Here is a 20,478-nt window from a genome sequence, read left to right as displayed (position 1 = left end):
TTTTTTTTAATAAAATGTGCATTTGACATTCTTTTTCATGATCTAATATGATGAACAGATATAAAGGTGCTGTATGTAAGTTTTTGACTCTTCTAAAGCATAAAAATACCATAATATATATCTGAAAAATAATGCTGAAGTTCAATATTCTGCTTTGAAAATGTTTGTTATGTGCTGGAATGCTGTCTTTGTTTTGATTTATATAACCCGTCCAATGCCACTTTCGCTAATTATATTTTAGCGCCCTGATAGAGCTGCACAATTAATCGAAAAAAAGATTGCGATCTCGAATGACCCCTTAGACAATCTTAATCCAGCATTTCTACGATTTTGTCAATCATATTTTCAAGTTCAAGAGAGAAGAAAAGTCGGCCGCAAAAGTCTTTTCCTTGTTTCATACACGTTGCTCAGCGACATGGACACCTCCAAATGATGTTAAAAGAGTCACTTACTGTATTTATAAGGTATAATTCATTCAAAAATGTCATTTTTGTCTTTATATCATGATGTATTCAATGATAATTAATGATAGATGCGCGTGCGTCTACTTTAGTGAACAGAACCCGCAAATACTGTGAGTAACAGCTAATAAAGTTGTAAATAATATTCAGTTGGCACAGAGTGATCGTTTGAGAGCCGCGCGCGAAGTATGAACAGCACTTAGCAGTGAAAATGAAACCGAAAGCGTGTACATAATTTAAATAATCATATCGCATCGAGTTATGACTGCGACAAGCATTTGATTTTTTTTTCTTTCATAGCAAACACACAGTTGTGCATTAAAAAAAATGTTTACAGTGTCAGTATAACTACTGTAGCCTATATAATGTTGATTGTACCAGTGAATTAAATGGTCTAATAATGTTCTCAGATTGCAAGCATAGGCCTATATCTCAAACATAATTCAACATCAGAATTATTATAAGTAAAATGTAATTATATATAGAAACCAGTAGAACTACACATAATTTTGTTGTTTTACCATATGTTTGAGAAAAAACAATAATCTCATATTAACCTTTATTTTACATCTACATAATCACGAGAGAATCGGGATCTTTATTTTAAGCAAAAAAATAGCGATTCTCATTTTAGCCAGAATCGTGCAGCTCTACGCCCTGAGTTACATTGTTGGAAAACCGCATGTTTCATTTAATTAGAAAGGCTCTCAAAGCATGTGCCTGTGACCGAAATGCAACCTCCGGTGGACAGTAGCAGACGCAGATTCAGAGTTCCACATGAGGTTATTAGCAAATAATAAATATTATTGAAAGTGAACATTTGGTGAGCAGGTTACATTTTAACCCTGTGTCCTAACAACATGCTATGTGACGAGATAAACAATTTGGCTGTTTGCAAAAGACACAACACCAGAGAAATTTAAAAGCAGCCATCCAGGCGTGCATTTCCCAAAACCATCGTTAGCCAACTAAGGTCGTAAGTTCCGTCGTTACAAACATAGTTTGTTGATTTGCCTTTTACTAAATCCGTCGCTCCAAAGAACATTCGCAAACTGCGTCGCAAACTTGAGCATCTGCGATGCTCTGGAGCTGTAGTTAGAAACATAGTTTCTGGCAGTGTTCTATTCCCACTTATCCCCCCTATGCCCTATTCATTTACAACATTTTAACATTCAATGTTGGAATTATTAAAAATAAAAAAGCATTAAGGTCATCTCTCTTAGATGTAATTTGCTTTCAAACTTTTTTATGGTTCAGTTTTAGCGATCTTCATGTTTACAATTGTGCTCCCATCACAGTGTACTTTGAAAACATTGATGTCATTTTGAACACAGCCTCATGGCGAAGGCTATAGGTGATCTATTATTTAAAAGCGGAATTTATGTTACGTCTCTAAAGCTTGTGAAAACAAAAAGCTTATGTCTTTTAATTTATAGTAGGTTATTGATTAAGTATCTGTACTGTATATGACATGGGCCTGCTGGTTAGAACTTTCTGCAGTGGTGTACAAGTGTCAAATTGTAAAAGTAGACTTTTTCAAACAAAATAAAATAAATAAATATACAATATCTTACTTAATAACATTAATAATAATTATCATCATCATCATCATTAATATTATTATTAAAGTATGATTTTTTTTCATTTTTATCTCTAATAAATAATAAATATTACATTTAATTTTTTAGTAAATTTTCATTTATTTAAATTATTTATATGATATTAGTATACGTGTTAGCTTTTGTAAGTAATTTGTTTTAGAATAGAATATGTAATGTTCAACTTCTCAATGATATTATTAATGATATTAGTAAAGCAAACATAGGCTCTATATGTGGCATTTAGATATATTTCAGTTAATATGGAAGCGAGTGCATGTTTTTACCAAAACTAATATTGGATTTTATTTTAAATGCGTGCTTGTGTAAAACAATATAATTTGCACAAATAAGTTATGGGTTTTTCTCTAAAGAAGTAGTTACTCCACCCAGTTTAAAGCATCATTATGGGCGATTTACGTTATAACTAACGTGGTTCAAGCGATGGATCTGCGACAGAGAAACTACAGGTTTTGAGAAACACTCGTCAATACATTGTTTTTTTCCCAAACGATGCATCGTACTATGATAGTTCAGCCGTGAGTTACATCGGTGTTTGGGAAACGCACCCCAGAAGCACAGAATATGCACTCACTCACAAAATGGTAAGGTTTATATTCTAATAAATACATTTTAAACCTCTTTAACATTAATAAATGTATATGCTGAATCACTCATATGTGTTAGTTTGCACCGAGTAACAGTTCTAAAGTTCAATTTCATTCATTCATTCATTGATTTTTTTTTTTTTTTTCGGCTTAGTCCCACTTATCTAGCATGTTTTACGCAGCGAATGCCCTTCCAGCTGCAACCCATTTCTGGGAAACACCCATAGCCCACAATTCACACACATACACTATGGATAATTTAGCTTACCCAATTCACCTATACTGCATGTCTTTGAATTGCTGGGGAAACCGCAGCACACGGAGGAAACCCACACAAACACCGGGAGGTAATTCAAACTACACACAGAAATGCCAACTAACCCAGCAAGGGCTCGAACCAGTGACCTTCTTGCTGTGAGGTGATTGTGCTACTCACTGCGCCATCGTGACGCCCAGTTCAATTTCAAATGTTTTATTTTATTTTTAGGATCTGAGGAAAGCTATTTGCTGCTTTCACTAGTATGGCAATAGTAGTATGGCATTCAAATTTACATTTAACACTGAATAAAGCACATGAGGTGTACCTGAGGTGATTATTGTCAGATTTCTGTTGTTCATCTCAGCTGCAAGAAATCGAAGCCATTTCTAATATATCAATTCCAGGTGTTGGTTAGAACAAAAACTCTGTTTAATATGGAAAATATTCCTTGTATTGCATGCCGTTCCTTTATATAGAAAACTATTTAAATCAGCCTTTAGGCTCGATCAGCAGACTCACTCCTGTTGGTCTTCAATCTGGCAACCGTCTGGCAACCTGCGCTTGCATTTGTTTTGATCCAGGAATGCAATACCTAATTCAACCTTTAGGTGTCAAACTTGCATACTGCACCTTTAATTGAGACTCAGGCTTCTGCTTCTATATAAACATTGATCAAAATATCGGTCCAACAAGGACCGATGAGGTACATGCTTGCATTTTTATGCATGAGAGATGTTTTGCTTACTCACTCTGCAACAATGTCTGCTACAGAAAGGTTAAGTCATACCTCCTGGATCTGTCTGTCAAATTCACACTGCCTACACGTTGCCTTTTGCATGAAACGCTATGGGGGGTGTGGTGTGTTACTTCATAATCTTACTGCCAGCAAGCAAGCCTTAACATGCCTTAGATTTATGACTTTGATCAAAGCAGCGCATTCCTCTCATACCATTCTACATGGTTCCCACCTTGTTCTCAGAGTTTCGCACTACCGATCTTCTCTAATTTGTGTGTACAAAAGGCTTAGTTTTGCTATAAGGTCATACTGTTAGCATTCCTGCAGGGGTTACTCATGTAAAAGCATCATGCAAATTCCATCTGACTTTATTGACTGTAGCACACCCTCCCTGTCCGCCATTCAGGATGACACTAAGGTCAACACAGGTCGTGTTTAACCTATCCAAGGCTGACAAAGGCGTGCCTGAGGAAGTGCACAAGCAAAGTTATATTTACTTTTCATCTCGCTGTGTGCTGAAACGGTAGTTTACTTTATGGTTCATTGTCCTAGTATGATGTTAAAGTCTCTGTAGGAAGTAGGTTGTGCAACAAATCAGTGATCATGCGGATCATGACCCACGGTCAGTTTGTAATAACTAATGTTTTTAGCTTGATGTATAATAATATATATTTTTAATGATCGCAGAGAAAAACGTAAATTTTTCTGCAAGTATTGCTTTATGTAATAAATGAGAGCAGGAAATCATTTTCATGTGAATGGGGCATGTTAATCAGTCAACAACATGGCCAGCAGAGGAACAGACGTACTCGAAAAGCCATTCAAATTGCATGTATTGGAGCATTTTGGATTTCTCGTAAAACATAATGAAGACAGAAGAAGGGAGGTGAACAAAACCAGACATCCCACCTCTCCCAGAAAAGTACTCATACTGGCTCCCTGACACCCACAAAATGCGCTTTTGTCAGGAGTATGAACTCAAATAATGTAATTTTGCCACACCAAATGAAAAACAAAAATTTTCTTGCTGAACTGTTTTTGTAATCATGGGAAGCAACCTACATACAGTTTTGTGATCAGTAGCTAATCACATGTATAATGCAGTGTGTTTGATTGAGGTGGGGGTGTGAAGAGTTTAATGACTCATACTTTGGTTTTAGGTTTCAATTCATATTCATTCTCCACTCTTTATGCGACAGATATGAGTCATATCGGAGACAATTCACTTAAATTGGTAAGCAAACTTTTGTCTTGACTGTATTGACCCCAAAGGTCACCTTAATTGCTGTTTGTGTTGTGGGGAAGTTATAGATTGAGCGTTTTAAGCCAAACTGTAAAAAGCCTGTAGTTGTTTTATTAATAATAATAATAAAAATAGTAATATTTGTAGTAGTATTTGTCAGCTGTTTGAGTTTTGGTCTTGACTTGTGATGTCATAAGTTGCGTCACTGGTTGTGATAACCCACTGCTCTGGAACTACATGTTCGTTATCAGTCTCTGCCACTCCCATCACCCCTCTCTCACGCTTTCGAAATCATTTCCTATGAAATCGATCTGAAGGAGTTCTTATGTAAATCGTTATGTCTTTTACCAATCTATGAGGTGGAAATCTCCTTGAGTACACCCGTCACACAAATTTAAACATGTTCTTCATTGACTGTTTTACTGTCGCTTACCTTTTCATCCAACTCCCTTTCATTCTCGCCTTTTTGTCAATTCAAAACACAGTATAATAGATTTAACTCCACCCAAGGCTTTGTGGAATCCAGTTGAGGTTTTGGCTTCTCCTTTCTTGTCTTTTTCTATTAATACATGTAATATTTTTAGGTTATTGATGACATCTGTGTGTATTATTTGTAACATTTCATGATTCACAATCTTCATTTAAAGCATAACTGATTGCTTCCTTTACTTATTATTAATTTGGTCTCAAAGCAGTTCAGTCAAATGCATCATATTCATATTCCAGTCCCATTTCCTCCTCCTCATCATTTCTTGCCCCCTTTAAATTGTTCTATAAAATTACCTATTATTTGCGCAACAATCAGTCAGTTTTAAATAAATTATATCAGTATTATGTCAATCTCCTCTTTTTATGCTAGAAATCAATTAACAAATTCAAGCAACTAACTTCCATTTTCCATATTTGTATTCTTGTAGGAAAAGCCCACTTTTGTGCTGTGAATGTTGAATGCTGCGATTTTTAGTATGTGTTTAAAGCAAGGGTGCCGAAACTTTTCTTATAGGGGCCAAAAATCAAACTTGGTTGAGGACTGTGGGCGGAAGTTGACTAGAAATATATGACTAGAAAACGTTGCTTTAATACATATTAATTCCTGTTGCAGTTCATTTTTAACGTTTTTCTAAAGAACTTTAGAATAGTAAAAACAAAAACAATCCCATTTATAACACAATGGAGATCAATGCTAAATACACTAGTCGAGCTGCTCCTGCCTTTGCCTTGATTGTCCTCTATCTGTCAAGTGGCAGTATTTACATTTTAAAAGTCTAATTCACTTACAACATCTAATTTTAGTTGGCTTTTTTGTAGCTCCTCAATTAAACAAAGAAACAAAGGTTACGTTAAATTGGAAATGACTATTTCTGTCAAAGGCATTCACACTCCCTATCATTCTACCTCTGTTTTCAGATAGGATGGTGAGCCAAACAGTAGGTTACCATGGGCCAACTTTAGCCTGCGGGGCCTACTTTGGGCATCTCTGGTTTAAAGTCTCAGATGATTTTATCCTGTCCTCCATATTTATTTCCACATATTTTCAAGCTTGTGTGGATAACTGGGGCAAAGGGAAAGACTGAGGATGACATCAGTCTTCTTGAGTGGAAAACAGGGGTGGGCGTCTGAGGCTTGAGCGTGTCTGTGTGTGTTTTGTAATAGCCTGCATGCTTTGAATATTTTAAGCTTGATCGCTGCATTGCTGTAATACCTCCGTGATGCTGGTGAAACCGATCAAATTGACCCTGAATTTGCAGTAAGGTGCAAATGAGAAAATTTACATTTCTGTCAAGAAATCGAGCTAGTGTGAAATGAATGCATACATTTGTAGTTTTCATAATTAGTATTTGCTTTTTACTGCTGTGCTCTGGTTGAGTTACTTCAGCCTCCATCTAGAGTTGGTGTGCTCTACTTTTGTGTGTCTTCCCTGAGGAAACGGGTTATGTTATAAAGCCTGAAATCCCCTTTCAGCTTTTCAAATAAAATTGGGGTTGCTACAGAATCCTGCTGAGAAATGAGGTTAGCAAAGCCTTTGAAGCAGACGTGGTAAATCTTGCCCCCTTGTGGACAATGTGTGAACGCACTATAGTGCAGACAAACGTGGGACAGGAAGAAGGAGGGTTATTGGAAGGCCTGAGGAGGAGGGACTCTGAATAAGCCCAGTGGTTGGCTGAAATGAGCTTGTCAATTCATGTAATGGTATAGTTGCGCATGATAATAATTTCCTCTGCTTTATGAATAGCATGTGACTATTTTTTTTTTTTACACTGTGCACATTATGCATTTCCACAAAACCTTTCTCCCTTAGAAATATCCTAATTGAAATAAAAAATGCAGTACTGCTTTAATATTATTATTATTATTATTATTGTTATTAATGTATTTTTTTATACATCAAAACATTTTACAGAACAAAACATTCAGTGACAACAGCGATTTATTAAAAGTCAGAAAAAAGTAACATTAGACTTAAATAAAAACAAATTACAAAGAAAAAACATACATCATTTTCAATTTCAAAGGAGCTGGAAATACTTTGTCCTTTTCAGATACATAGTAACAGGTGCCCATCTTTGTTTAAAAATATCCAATTTTAATTGAAGTTGAGCAGTCATATACTCCGTAGATTCAAGTTTTTTGGACCGCCTGCGTAAAGTCAATAGCTGTGTCTTATTTCAGAAGCTGCATCCTCCGAAGGATGTAAACTTCAAAGGGGAGTTCTTCGAAGTCCAACAGGCTTAACCGAACAATTAGAAATGAGAGGATCTAGCCTACAGAGGACAGATTTCATCACAAGGCAACCGTAACAGCTGCTGTTAATAACAGTAATAAAATTTATTAATAAAACGGTAATAAAATTTGTAATTTAGGCAAAACAAGGTTTATAAAAGCTGGAAATATTTTTCCTTTGAGCGATACATGTACACATAAACATGTAAACTGTCTATAAAATCACTCTTTAGTAAGATATGTCTCACTCTTTCTGTTTTTTTTAACATGTATTTAGATATCCACGTAAAATAAACCTAATTCATACATTTAAACTGGAGTTTACTTTTAAAAACCACCTGCCATTATCAGCGCGCAATGAATCTTGGGATCTTCGAGGCTGGATCCACCGGTTGTGTCCTTTATTATCTGGGAAACGAAGGACACATTTTGAGGCTGTATTTTGAAGAAGCCTTCAAATTTTTTGATACAGCCTTCGTCGTGCCGTGATGACGCAGCGCACTTCGAATGCATCCTTTAGAGGATACAGCCTCTGAAATGAGACACAGCTTATGTGTTGGAAGCACTGGTTATTATTATATATACATCATATCTTAAGACTTGGTGTGCCTCATACTTCTGTACTATGTATTAGGTTTAAAACTGTATATGAGTCAACAAGTATAATAGTGACAACATGGTGGGATGTGGAGTACATTCATATTGCAACAATCTACTTTACAGTAGAGTATTGATTTCACTTACTATCACTGTGCGCTGTGTTGTTAAATTGATTATATTCTTTGTGTTTTCGTGCAGGAACGCTTTGCAGAGATCTTTGGAAAAGATGCAGCGGCGGAAAGCAGGAAATCGCAAGAAAGCTTCAAGAAATGGTTGTTTGCAGGAATGACCTTGCTCACGGGTGTCGTCGTTGGGGGACTCATTGCACAGAAACGCCTGTGAAGATGAGGATAACCGAAGATCCAAATACACCCATGGCTTAATTTAGAGCTCCAGCTAACATGAAGGAACTTCAAATACTTTTGTTTCACATTTGTTTCCCTTTTTATTGCCAAGAAATTTCATGTTTACATTCCACGTCCCACCGTGTGCTGTTGACTGAGTGGAGCGCACCCGTGATGTCCCATCACATGACCCAGACTGCATGAGGATGATTTGCTTTTAGTGACTGAGAAAAAGCAAAGTCGTGTTTCCTTATAGCCTTTATAACGAAATGAGAAAAATGACTAAATCAGTCGAGAAAAATCATATGACTAAACCATAGTCCTGTCTTTAAGATTTTTGGTTTGTTTGTTTTAATATAAATGATTATTTTCAGCTTTATCATCAGTCCTTTTAAGTATCTTTATTATTCTCTTATTTTCAGAGACTGGCAAAAACTGACAAGGACACAAACATTTTATCTTTAAATCTAATTTAAGCTAATTTTGATTCTCGAGGTAATGACCTAATGATAGAGAAGAAGTTGCTTCTGAACTGAATTAGAAATATTCAGTCATTACATCAGCACTGACATTTCTGAGGAATGTTGTTGCTGTCTGGAGTGCCAGATATCAGCTCGAGAGCAGAGAGGCACCTTACCGTCCTGGCACTACACTGAAGCGCCCGCTTCCTCTGCCATCTCTACCATTAGAGGACAGTGTGGAAAGCAGATGACACATGTCTGTGTGAGTGTGTTTTATGTGTTGTTTTCTATCTTTTTTCAATTATTGTTCTGTTCCATTAAATATGCACATTTGATTTGCTTTAAATGTGTGTGAGAACCTGCATGGGCGGGTTTAAAAACCTCTGAAGCAAAAATTGTCTAAAGGACCAACAGTTATGAGAAATTAGTTCTGTTCTGAGAAGAAGTTGTGTATGTTTATTGTTTGATGTTTGATTTATTAAACTTTAGTTTCAGCTTCAGATTTGGTATCACGCATAACTCGGTATCTTCAAGATCCTAAAGGGGTATAGAGGAGACGTGGATACATAAGGAGTGAGCAATTTACCTTTGTTCTGTCTGTGGCTGCCCACAACTGTGTTTTGAACACAGAAATAAATATTAATAAAAGCAAAAAGTTAATAGATTAAACCGTATTGCCACCAGAGCGCTCCGTGTCTTATATGTTCTTGGGAATGAGGATGTAACTAGTACTGGGAATACAGCTCTAGCATTTGTAAGAAGCTAATAGATACTGGGATTTGTTTTATTTGGAATTTAAGGTATGTAATGACATGCAGTGGTTGTTCGGAAGCAAAAGTTTGTTTGAATTTTGCAGTGTATTCAACCTTATGTAGATAAGATCAAATGCTAGTCTCAGTTCAGGTTCCTTTCACCTTTCCAGGTGTAAATGTCAATTTCTACACCGATATTAAAGCATTTTGGGTTTTGTTTTAATTCTTACCGTGTAGTTGTCCACGATATTTTAAACCCTGGCTGACAGACATAATGGGTCAGATAACATCATGGTGCTGCCATGGAAAAACAAAATATTTAGTATTTCACTGAACTCTCTTTTTGGAACTGTTAACAAATGAATGATTCATGATCATGTTTTCGATTTGCAAACCTTAAAATAACTACGATAATCACTCCATTTCCCCCAGATTCCCGCCGAATCTCATTTTAAATGCTTTGCTGTCAGAGCGGTTAAGCGCGTGTCAGTTTATGCGCGCACCTGCTGCTTTTACGCCCGTCTCGTGTCAAACTCTATCAAGCGCTAGGAGATGACGGGAAATCGACTTTAGGCTTCAGATCATTATTAATTCAAATAGGACGTCGAGTTGAATATTCCTCGCCTCTTTCGACTTGCTTTGATTGACGAGGTGGTTAATTCAAACCGAGGTGATGAAAGTAGTGACGGTACAGGTGTGTTACCAGCCTTCAGCTCCGGTTGCAGGTCTCGCGGGGAATCTGTCTTTTGTTGTGTCAATCAAAAGATACCAAGCCTAAAAGTAACATCCTTTGAGACCTAACCTAGAAATAAGATGTCCGCGGTATAGGGCTCCTCGGAAAGTTAACATTTAAACAGGTAGGCTATGAGAAAAGATACCGTCTCGCTAGTTCGCTCCTTGTAGAAGTTAGCGAAGTTTTGGGACAGCCTATATGTCAAATGCTCCCACTTTACTACTTCATTCGATTTTCGTTTTCTGTTTAGTTTTATTGTGACCGAAATTTCAGTACACATTAATCCAAAGAAGGTAAAAACTTGCTCATTTTTCAATCCTTATCTCGTCATCAACTCGCCTTTCTGCGTGATTAGTTTGTAATGATTTAACGCCGTTATGAAACCGTTCAAGTGTGATAACAATCCTTCAACTCCTGATTCGATGGGAAACGCATACACTTTCTAGATTACTAGAAGCGATGGGGTATATGCACAGAGACTTTTAATTTCAGCCAGCCAGCCTCAGAGCTTCTGGTGAACTTGTCTTTCCATTATAAAATTGCCACGTTTAAGATCTGATTTCTTTAAATATTAGTGATCTCACTGCCTGATTGATATACAATATAAAGTCAGTCTCAGTCTGGACGAGAAGCACTGCGTTTAGTAAAATTTTTCCCTGGCATCTCTTTAAAATATGAAAATGTATTTTCAATGGAGTTTTTGCGCTAGCCTGCTGCCACTGACGGCGCCAGTGTTTACACGATCTGTCATTTTGTTTTATGCTTGAACAACTAAACGAATGCTTAAGTCTATTTAACTGAATGTATTTTATTAACATTACAACTTCGATGCTTTAAAAGGAACCTTATGAAATTGATAATAGTCACATTAGGCTTTCACCGGAAGTTTAAAGTTTGCTGAAAAACACTAGCTGTGCATATACCCCATTCATTGCGTATGTAAAATGGGTTGTGAATACCACTTGGGTTGTCGACTTCAAGTTTGAAATGTAAAGCTATTTTAACTGGCAACTGTAAATCCAGCTCTTTACACTCATAAGTTGCGAGTGAACTGTTTAAATAGCGATGTACAAATTATATGGTGAGTCTCAGCAAATTGAAGTTGCCGACATTTACACTTTTTGCTGCTCTGTAGACACTGATTTCACAGAAAACATTCCGTGTTATGAAATTTGCTGCTTGCATGCTTAGTCTGTGTCTGTCTGTCATGTTGCAGTTTGTGTGTGTGTGTGTGTGTGTGTGTGTGTGTAAGTAAGTAAGTAAGTGAGTGAGTGTGTGTGTGTGCGCGCTTGTGTGGGCTTGGTTGAGCGTGTGTGGTTTGAGATTGACAGTAAGCTTTAGAGTGAAATGTACCAGCATTGGCACGACACTATGTAAACTAGTTAACTTAAATGACAATTAGACTAGCTCATCATAGCTTAGTGAAAATATTTAAGGCATTTGATTATTTGAAAATATTATTTATGATATTTGGTGTAAACGCATATTGTTCCTTCCTATGGCCTTAAAAACTTCATCATCATTTCTTTTGAAGTGTATTTGTTGCTCATTGTGTTTGTATTTAGCCAACTTAACCTAAGCATAAGAGGACAAGAAAGAAAAACTATTTTTTTAAGGTTTTGGGTTTATTTAAACAGCTTCACCCCTGAATTAATTGTTTTATGTCCTAGAACTTTTTTAAATGTCTGATATCATTAAATTAAATAAAGACCCATTGAATTCACAGGACAGCCCTAGTGCTTATTTTATGTCTGTTTTAATTCTTGAATTAATACAAACATACAACAAGATGTCATTTGTTCAACTTCTACAGTCAATTAAAAAGAAAAGTGTGCTTTAAGTTACATGGACATTGTTTTTCTAGTCTACTCCTTCAAAGTTGACTGTTGCCCATTGGACAAATCTCAAACGTTCACATAAGGGACGGTGTAATAATGCAAAATGTAGTAATTGGCAAGGTGTGGATGTGACGCTGCATTCCCTTTATTTCCACTGGCCCTTTTCATAGTCCCACTTGGCTGCGAAGCCCTGCACAGGGTTTATCTTCATATCCAGCATCCTCTTTATCTGCTTGGCCTGCCATTCATCTCCAAATGTATGAGGTTGAGGAGGATACACTGAGAAAGCAAAACAAAAAGTAAAACCTGATCAGATCCTACCTAGCTTAGTCCCTTTATTCATCAGGGGTCGCCACAGCGGAATGAACCGCCAAGTTATCCAGCATATGTTTTACGCAGCGGATGCCCTTCCAGCTGCAACCCATCACTGGCAAACACCCATACACTTTTGCATTCACACACATACACCACAACAATTTAGCCTATTCAATTCACTTATACTGCATGTGTTTGGACTGTGGGAGAAACTGGAGAACCCAGAGGAAACCCACGCCAACATGGAGAGAACATGCAAACTCCACATGTAATGCCAATTGACCCAGCTGGGGCTTGAACCTGCGACCTTCTTGCTGTGAGGGGATCGTACTACCCGTTGCATCACCGTGACGCCCACAGATCTTATCAACAACTGTAAAACAAATATGTTAAGATGATCTCTTACCATAGAGCCTTTGCCAGAGAACAACCAGGCCAGTGAAACCAATGAAGAATAAGATCCCAGCCGTCACGGTCTTCCACTCACCGGTTGGTTTCTTCATCTCCGCAAATGTCTCATTAAACATGATCCTATACACTGACATTGAGGATAATAGTTAATACATATTCATTACAGTGTTTATGTACGTTATTCACAGTTGTTGAGTTCATAATGTTGGGCAGAATGTGTTGAAGAATCATAGCTAAACACTCTATAGACATGCCCCCTAAAATAATCTCCTATAGTTAAAGGTAGATGGTATTTAACAGGTGTGAGTTCATCCAAAACTGAAAGTTCTGTCATTATTTACTCACCCTGCACTTGTTCCAAACCTGTTTAATTTTCTTTCCTCTGTAGAACACACACAAAAGAGATGTTTTGAAGAATGATGGAAACCGTTGGTCTTCGCAGTATTTGTTTTTCTTACAATGGACGTCAATGGTTAGCGGTTTTCTTCTTTCTTCAAAATTTCATCTTTTGGGTTCAACAGTATAAGGAAACTCATAAAGGTTTGGAAAAACTTCAGGGAGAGTAAAGTTTCAGTTATGGTTAAACTAACTTAGAGGTCTTATATTTGAACACTTAGAAGTGCACTTTTTTGTCCATTTTGCTATTCATTTATTCATTCATTCATTTTCCTTCAGCTTAGGCCCTTTATTTTTCGGGGGTCACCACAACAGAATGAACCGCCAACTTAACAAGCATTTGTTTTACACAGTGGATGCCCTTCCAGCTGCAATCCAGTACTGGGAAACATCCATACACCCTCTCATTCACACACATACACTACAGACAATTTCGCTTATTTAATTCACCTATAGCGCATGTTTTTGAACTGTGGGGGAAACCGGAGCACCCGGAGAAAACCCACACCAACATGCAGAGAACATGCAAACTCCACACACAAATGCCAACTGTCCCAGCCAGGACTTGAATCAGCAGCCTTCTAGCTGTGAGGTGACAGTGCTAACCACTGAGCCATTGTGTCACCCTCTATTTTGCCATAAGATAACTTATGTAAACAATGAGAATTTAACTTTTTAGGTGTACAATTTGGATTGACTGTGGGGCTTTTCACACTGACCTTAACCCCTGGTTATTGTCATTCCAAACACAAGTTTAGAAATCTTCCACACTTGTAACTATGTAAGTGGTGTTGGTGCCGTTCTTTAGCTGAGGTATTGAAACCCTGCTCCAGAGCAGGATTAGTTCAGCATTTGTGGTGTTAACCTACATTGCAGTGCTAAGTTTGTTCAGTATGAAACGGAGCAGTGTTTGATTGTTAATGCTGGACACTTGGAAACAGACAGCCAATCAGAAATTGAGCATATGTTTTGAAGCATATGAGGCTCATGTCATGTAAGTAACAGGAAATTTACTTTTTAATTTGTTTTCATGCCTTCGCGCATTTAATGAGGCTTAGCCAAACACCTACACTGCAACAATTTATAACTAACAAGATGTAAAAATGTTGAATGCTGTTTGTCCAATCAGCGACTGTAACACTGCAAATAAGAACATCAACCCTGGGTTTATTAATGTACCGCGTTAAATGTCTGAATATCCAGGATTATTTGTTAACCCAAGTGTAACCCCGTCAGTCTACACCACCCAAACACGCTACAAAGTGGGATTGAACCAGCAACTCTCCACATGGGAGTCGGTTGCTCTAACAAGGAGGCTAGACCATGGCCTCTAGCATTGGTCTCTAGAGCACCTTTAAGCCTCCTTTCCACTGCACACGACAAACAACAGGGAGCTGCGTTGAGTTCTGATCATCTCCGTATGTGAAAAATCCGGATCCAAATTGAGCTGCGGATCCATTGAAATATTTGAACTCCTGGGACTAGACCGTATGCGACCTGCCGACCGGATATGATGTATTCCAGTGCTGTCCAAGCAGATCCGTGCGCGCGAGATGAGAAATATGAGTTTATTTGGTTATTTTTTTAAAGGTCTATATTAAAAAAACTTTTCTGTTCGTAAATGTAAGTTAGAAAGTTATAAAAATATTATTTTTTAATGTTGTCTCCACATTCCCTCCAATATTTTAGCGGTCTATGCATTTCTAGTATTCATTCATCCATTAAACCATGTAAACGCACAAAGAATAAAGGCTCTTGCATTTGCCCTCCTTTATTTCGGACACCGTGAGAATCAGCTTCTCCCCGTGGTGCATGACAACACTGATAATACTGTGCGACTGCCGTATTCCAACAGTCGTGTCCAAATGCCGTGTGCAGTGGAAAGGCGGCTGTAGAGGTCAGAGGAGTGAAGTTTACCTGCACAGCCCTTCACTAGCTGGCCTCTGCTACACTCACCCATAAACCTCAATCCCATTCGGGTCATGGCACCAGTGTAACCCCGCCGCACTACAACCACCCAAAACCCACTCCAAGCTGGGATCAAACCGGCAACACTCTGCATGGGAGACGGTTGCTCTAACAAGGAGGCTAAAGGCCATAGCATCTAGTGTCTGTCGCTAGAGCACCTTGAGAGGTCAGAGGAGTGAGGTTTACCTGCACAGCACTTCACTAGCTGGCCTCTGCTACACAAGGTATAGATAACCTGGGGCTCCATTTACCCAGGGTCAAGGATGAACCAGGGTTAACAAGTTCAAGAATGAAAAGCCCTTATATAGATTCCTAAACCTAGTCCCACAGTTCCTATGAAACCCACCATCTCCACCAGTCTAGATGGGGCAGCAGCAGCATACCTTACATGCTCACTGCAGTGATTGTGGGTATCTCTTGGCAGATGGCAGTCTCCTCATTTGGTCTGATGCAATATGCTAAAACTTTTTAATATTTTGTCCTGAAATAAACTAATTCTTAAATGTACTAACAGGCAATTTTCTCCTCATTGGAGAGGTTGTTCCAGGGCCCTTTCTCCTTCTGCTTCAGGCTCTTGTCTGCAGCACTGAGGATGTCTTTGTAAGGTCTGTCGGGCAGAGGAGTGTCCAGACGGTCACTGTACATTGGTCGAGACATATCTGCCTGTTCTATCACATCACCTGAAAGCACAAACAAACGAGAGAGAAAAAATATATTTATTTTGCCATTATTTATCCAGGAAGTCTCGTTGAGATTTAAAATCTCTTTTACAAGCGAGACCTGGCCATAGTAACAGCCATACAGTAAAACAATTTTAAAATACATAAACACCACATAACAACATTTAATCAGTCCACTCAACAAAAACAGTCACATGCTTCCAATAGTCACTGAAAACCCCAATTTCATTTGGTTTTAAGTTTTTTTTTTTGCAAATTATTCCATGTTCAAGGTGCACAATAAGAATGCAGTTTTACTGTACAAACTCAAGGTATAATAAAAAATACACAAACATCTTAGTTGTGTAAAGGAGAAAAGTGAATTGTTCAAACATAAAACACGTATGCAGTGACCGTTATTTAGCACTGTTTTATTCTGAAAAGGACACTTCACATACCATGGCCATGGCTGGCCATCTTGACGCTGCTGGAGCTGAATGCAGCGACTCCCCGTCGAGTCAAAAGACCCCCTAAACGTCCCGCTGTCAAGCGAAGCATCTGATCCACACACAAAAAAATAATAGTTAAATCCACAGAAAAAGACAACAACAGCTGGCTGGATGACATTTAGGATAGCAAAAAAAAAAGGAAATGTTTCTGCTTTTTGAACAAATCCTGATCCATTTTAGCTATTTAAGTACTAGATGAGCTTTTGAGATCAAGTTGAATATCATTGTCTCAATGTAAGTACCTTCATATGTTAGTGTATTACATTCAGTTACACTATCTAAAGCTGTTTTGACATAGTGTGCCACTTTACTCTGCAAAGGGGTTTCGAACTATAGATTTAAAACAGCCCCCTTTTCATAATTTTTTTTTTCTGAGAATAAAATCATGACTATAATGTATATTACAATGATATAGAACAAGGATGTCAAACTCAATTCCTGGAGGGCCGAAGCACTGCACAGTTTAGTTCCAACCCCGCTCCAACACACTTACCTGTAGGTTTCAAACAAGCCTGAAGGACTCGATTAGTTTGATCAGGTGTGTTTAATTAGGGTTGGAACTAAACTGTGCAGAGCTGCGGCCCTTTTGGAACTGAGTTTGACACCTGTGATATAGAAGACACCAGCTAACATGTCATTTATGCAACAATGTATTCTGTAACAAAAATGTATTCATTATATCTTAAAACTTTGCCACAATTATCCATGAAACTGTTTTTCAAACTTAAATAAGTTTAGATCATAGAAAGGTTGCTAATAATATTCATTTTTAAATCTTTGTAATGCTGAATGATGATTATTATTTCAGGGTTTTTTTTTTGTTTTTTTTTTTACAAAACCTATTTTAAACATAAAATACAACATTTATTTTATTTAATCCACTTTTTATGTATTTTTAAATAACTTTTGTCAATTGTATGTGATGCAGACACCAAAATGGGTTGTCGTGTCTTGTCTTTGACCTATTCATAAAGCTTTATAAAGTCTTGTGTTGCTTTAGTTACTCCTCCTGATCTGGATCAAATCCAAATCCCTGCTTGTTCAGTCTGGTCACATAATCATCTTTTGCTGTTAATTACCGTAAGGCTCCTTTAACAACCAGTGCCTATGGTACACAGTTCTTGGAAAACTGATGTTTTTACAGTCATATAAAAAAACATAATAATTGACATCAACTTTCAACTATTTCATTATTAATTTATATATGAAAAATACTTATTTATTGTTCTGATCTACAGTAATATCTACATTTGCATGTTAATTTTATTTAATGCACCTGAGTTAACATGAAGTAGAATGGACACTTGCATTTTTAATTGCATTATTTAAATGATGTTAGAAATGATGTACTGTAACATGTAATGTTAATGGATTCAGTGTTAAACTATCACTATCTATTTTAAAATTACTCTTAAAAATGAACCTCTTCGACTTGGCTTTTTAATACTAATACTATAATAGTTTTGTCGATTGCTTTATTCAGTAAATTTATTCTGTGGTTTCTCTTGGTTTTACCTCTATGTTGTTTTCATTGTATCTATATTTTACTCTCGATTATGTAGAGCACTTTGGTCAGACTTGTGGCTGTTTTTAAAAGTAGTTTATAAATAAATAAACTTAACCTAATGCATCACTAATTGGCCTTACTGTAATGCATTACAAGAGATTAATTATACATTTATTTGGTTTATTATTTTTTTAAAGAATGCAAATGACTATTTGCTGTCACAAACACAACATATTTATCTGTGCCAAGCTTAGTTTCCATTTATCTCCAAGTGCAGACATATGCAGTAATTAAAATGGACACAACTAACAGAAGATCAAGCCGAATTCACACACAATCCCACCAAATACCTCGTAATTCAATTATCTGCTCTAAAATGCATTTTCTTAAGTCAAAACATTGCGGTCAGTTTACATCTATATACAAGTGAATGAAACAAAGAAGGCGTTATATAAATGCATTAACCTCAACTAGTGCTCTGCATGTTTTATCGGTTTAGCAGCAGTGCTGAACGCTGGCCTATTCATCCATTTCTACCAAAGCATAAAGATTACCTTGTAGCCTTTTCTCTTTGCAAAAAAAAAATGCATCTTTAGTATTTTTCCCAGTTTAATGTGCTTTTGTTTCACAGATGCATTTCCTACTCCTGATTTTTTAGCCCACAATATTCTTTTCCTACAGTTTCTAAAAAGATTCCTCATCATACTTACAGTTTTCCTGAGAGACGAGACGATGGGACGGCAAAATTAACAAAATCAACAAAGAAAAAGTGTGTATTTCCCTGCTCGTCTGTTGGCACTAACAAACAAAAACTGACTGTGAAAACAGTGATGTGGGTGGAGAAAGAAGAGAGAGAGAGAGAGGGAGAGCTGTACTGGGTTTAGAAGGGATTTCAAACTGTGAGAGACTGTGCAAGTAAACAATCTGAGATGACCATGTGACTTCACTGTTCACCAGGACGTCAGCACTGAAGATTAACTCAACAATGTTCAGTGCTTTTTTGTTTGTTTACTTCTAAACTTCACTATTTATCTCTTTCTTTCTCTTATTTCATTTTGATAGACTTGATTTTGAACACGTAAGATAGTGGTTTTGGAATGAAACATTCAGAGAACAGAGGAAATGGTGATCCCTGAAGAAAACACTAGAAATGGGGCTGAAAGGAGGGGGAAACAGAGGCGGAGAGTTTATTTGGCTCATATCCAGTCCTCATCTGGTTTTAACCCAACGCAACTTGACCTTAAATATGCCTGAATCGTCTGGCTGTGAGCCTTTGTGTGGGAATATGTTTCACTGCTCAAATAGCAGTGGAGAATTAGAAAGGCAGACGGATATTGAAGATTACTCTGTGTTAAGGGGTCAAAACGGGACAAACCTGCTGTGAAATGTTGCAGCTGCACATGCCTGCTGCACAAATTCCCATTTGGGTTTAAGGAAATGCTTATAGTCTATGATTTGGATCTTTATTGCATTCATTAATGTGTTGATGCATTAATGTTACAAAAGAATTCCTGATACTGTGTGTATTTTTATGTCTTCATGTTGGAAGATGTACCCAATATGATTATATTATTCATGCTCAGATTGTAAAATCTGTCTTTATTTTGACTCATAAATTGATCATCAGTTTACCTGAAGTCCAGGTCAGTTGGCGTTTCTGTGTGGACTTTGCCTGTTCTCCCTGCGTTTGCGTGGGTTTCCTTTGGGTGCTAAGGATTCCCCCACAGTCCGAAGACATGCAGTACAGGTGAACTGGGTAGGCTAAATTTTCCATAGTGTATGAGTGTGAATGAGTGTGTGTGGATGTTTCCCCGAGATGGGTTGCAGCTGGAAGAGCATTCGCTGCGTAAAACAGTAAGTTGATAAGTTGGTGGTTCATTCCGCTGTGGCAACCCCAGATTAATAAAGGGACTAAGCCGAAAAGAAAATGAATGAAGAAATGAATGAATTTTATAAAAAGTATTTAATAAAATAGGCAACACAGTGGCGCAGTAGGTGATGCTGTCGCCTCACAGCAAGAAGGTCCTTTGTTCTAATACAGCAAAGTCGAGTGAAGGAGGTCGAGCACGCATTTATGGCTCCTAAACTCTGGAATAGCCTTCCTGATAATCTCCGAGGCTCAGACACACTCTCCCAATTCAGTACTAGATTAAAGACCTATCTTTTTAGTAAAGCATACACTCAGTGCATCACTGAGGGTTATGATACATGAATGTGCTCCACGCAGGTTTCTGCATCTCATTTATATAAACTATGAACTGCAGCTACGCTTATTATTCTCTTTATTCTCTATTTCCACCTGGGGATACTCATCTCAAGACCCTCAGACTACGCAGCGCCACTGATTCGATCCAAGACC

At 37.5% G+C, this 20,478-nt stretch overlaps 2 protein-coding genes across 3 annotated transcripts in view; one reads left to right on the top strand and one right to left on the bottom strand.

Annotated features, from left to right (window-relative positions):
* bcl2l1 (BCL2 like 1) overlaps positions 1-12,239 on the top strand; it is a 31,254-nt gene extending 19,015 nt beyond the window's left edge. The window contains exon 3 of one of the 2 annotated variants that reach the window (XM_005162026.6): positions 8,425-12,239. In XM_005162026.6, coding sequence (XP_005162083.1) covers positions 8,425-8,568 — 144 coding nt within the window. In that variant the 3' untranslated portion in view covers positions 8,569-12,239. 2 annotated transcript variants of the gene reach the window in all.
* A 13-nt stretch (positions 12,240-12,252) lies between these two features.
* cox4i2 (cytochrome c oxidase subunit 4I2) lies at positions 12,253-18,905 on the bottom strand. The gene is given in 5 exon segments (NM_200803.1): positions 12,253-12,633; positions 13,076-13,207; positions 15,957-16,124; positions 16,562-16,661; positions 18,830-18,905. Coding segments are annotated over 4 exon segments (534 nt in total). The 5' UTR covers positions 18,830-18,905; the 3' UTR covers positions 12,253-12,499.
* Positions 18,906-20,478: the final 1,573 nt, after the last annotated feature.

This window comes from Danio rerio, chromosome 23, assembly GCF_049306965.1.
Source record: "Danio rerio strain Tuebingen ecotype United States chromosome 23, GRCz12tu, whole genome shotgun sequence".
Classification (NCBI taxonomy): Eukaryota; Metazoa; Chordata; class Actinopteri; order Cypriniformes; family Danionidae; genus Danio; species Danio rerio.
This window is presented reverse-complemented; position numbering and strand designations above follow the sequence as displayed.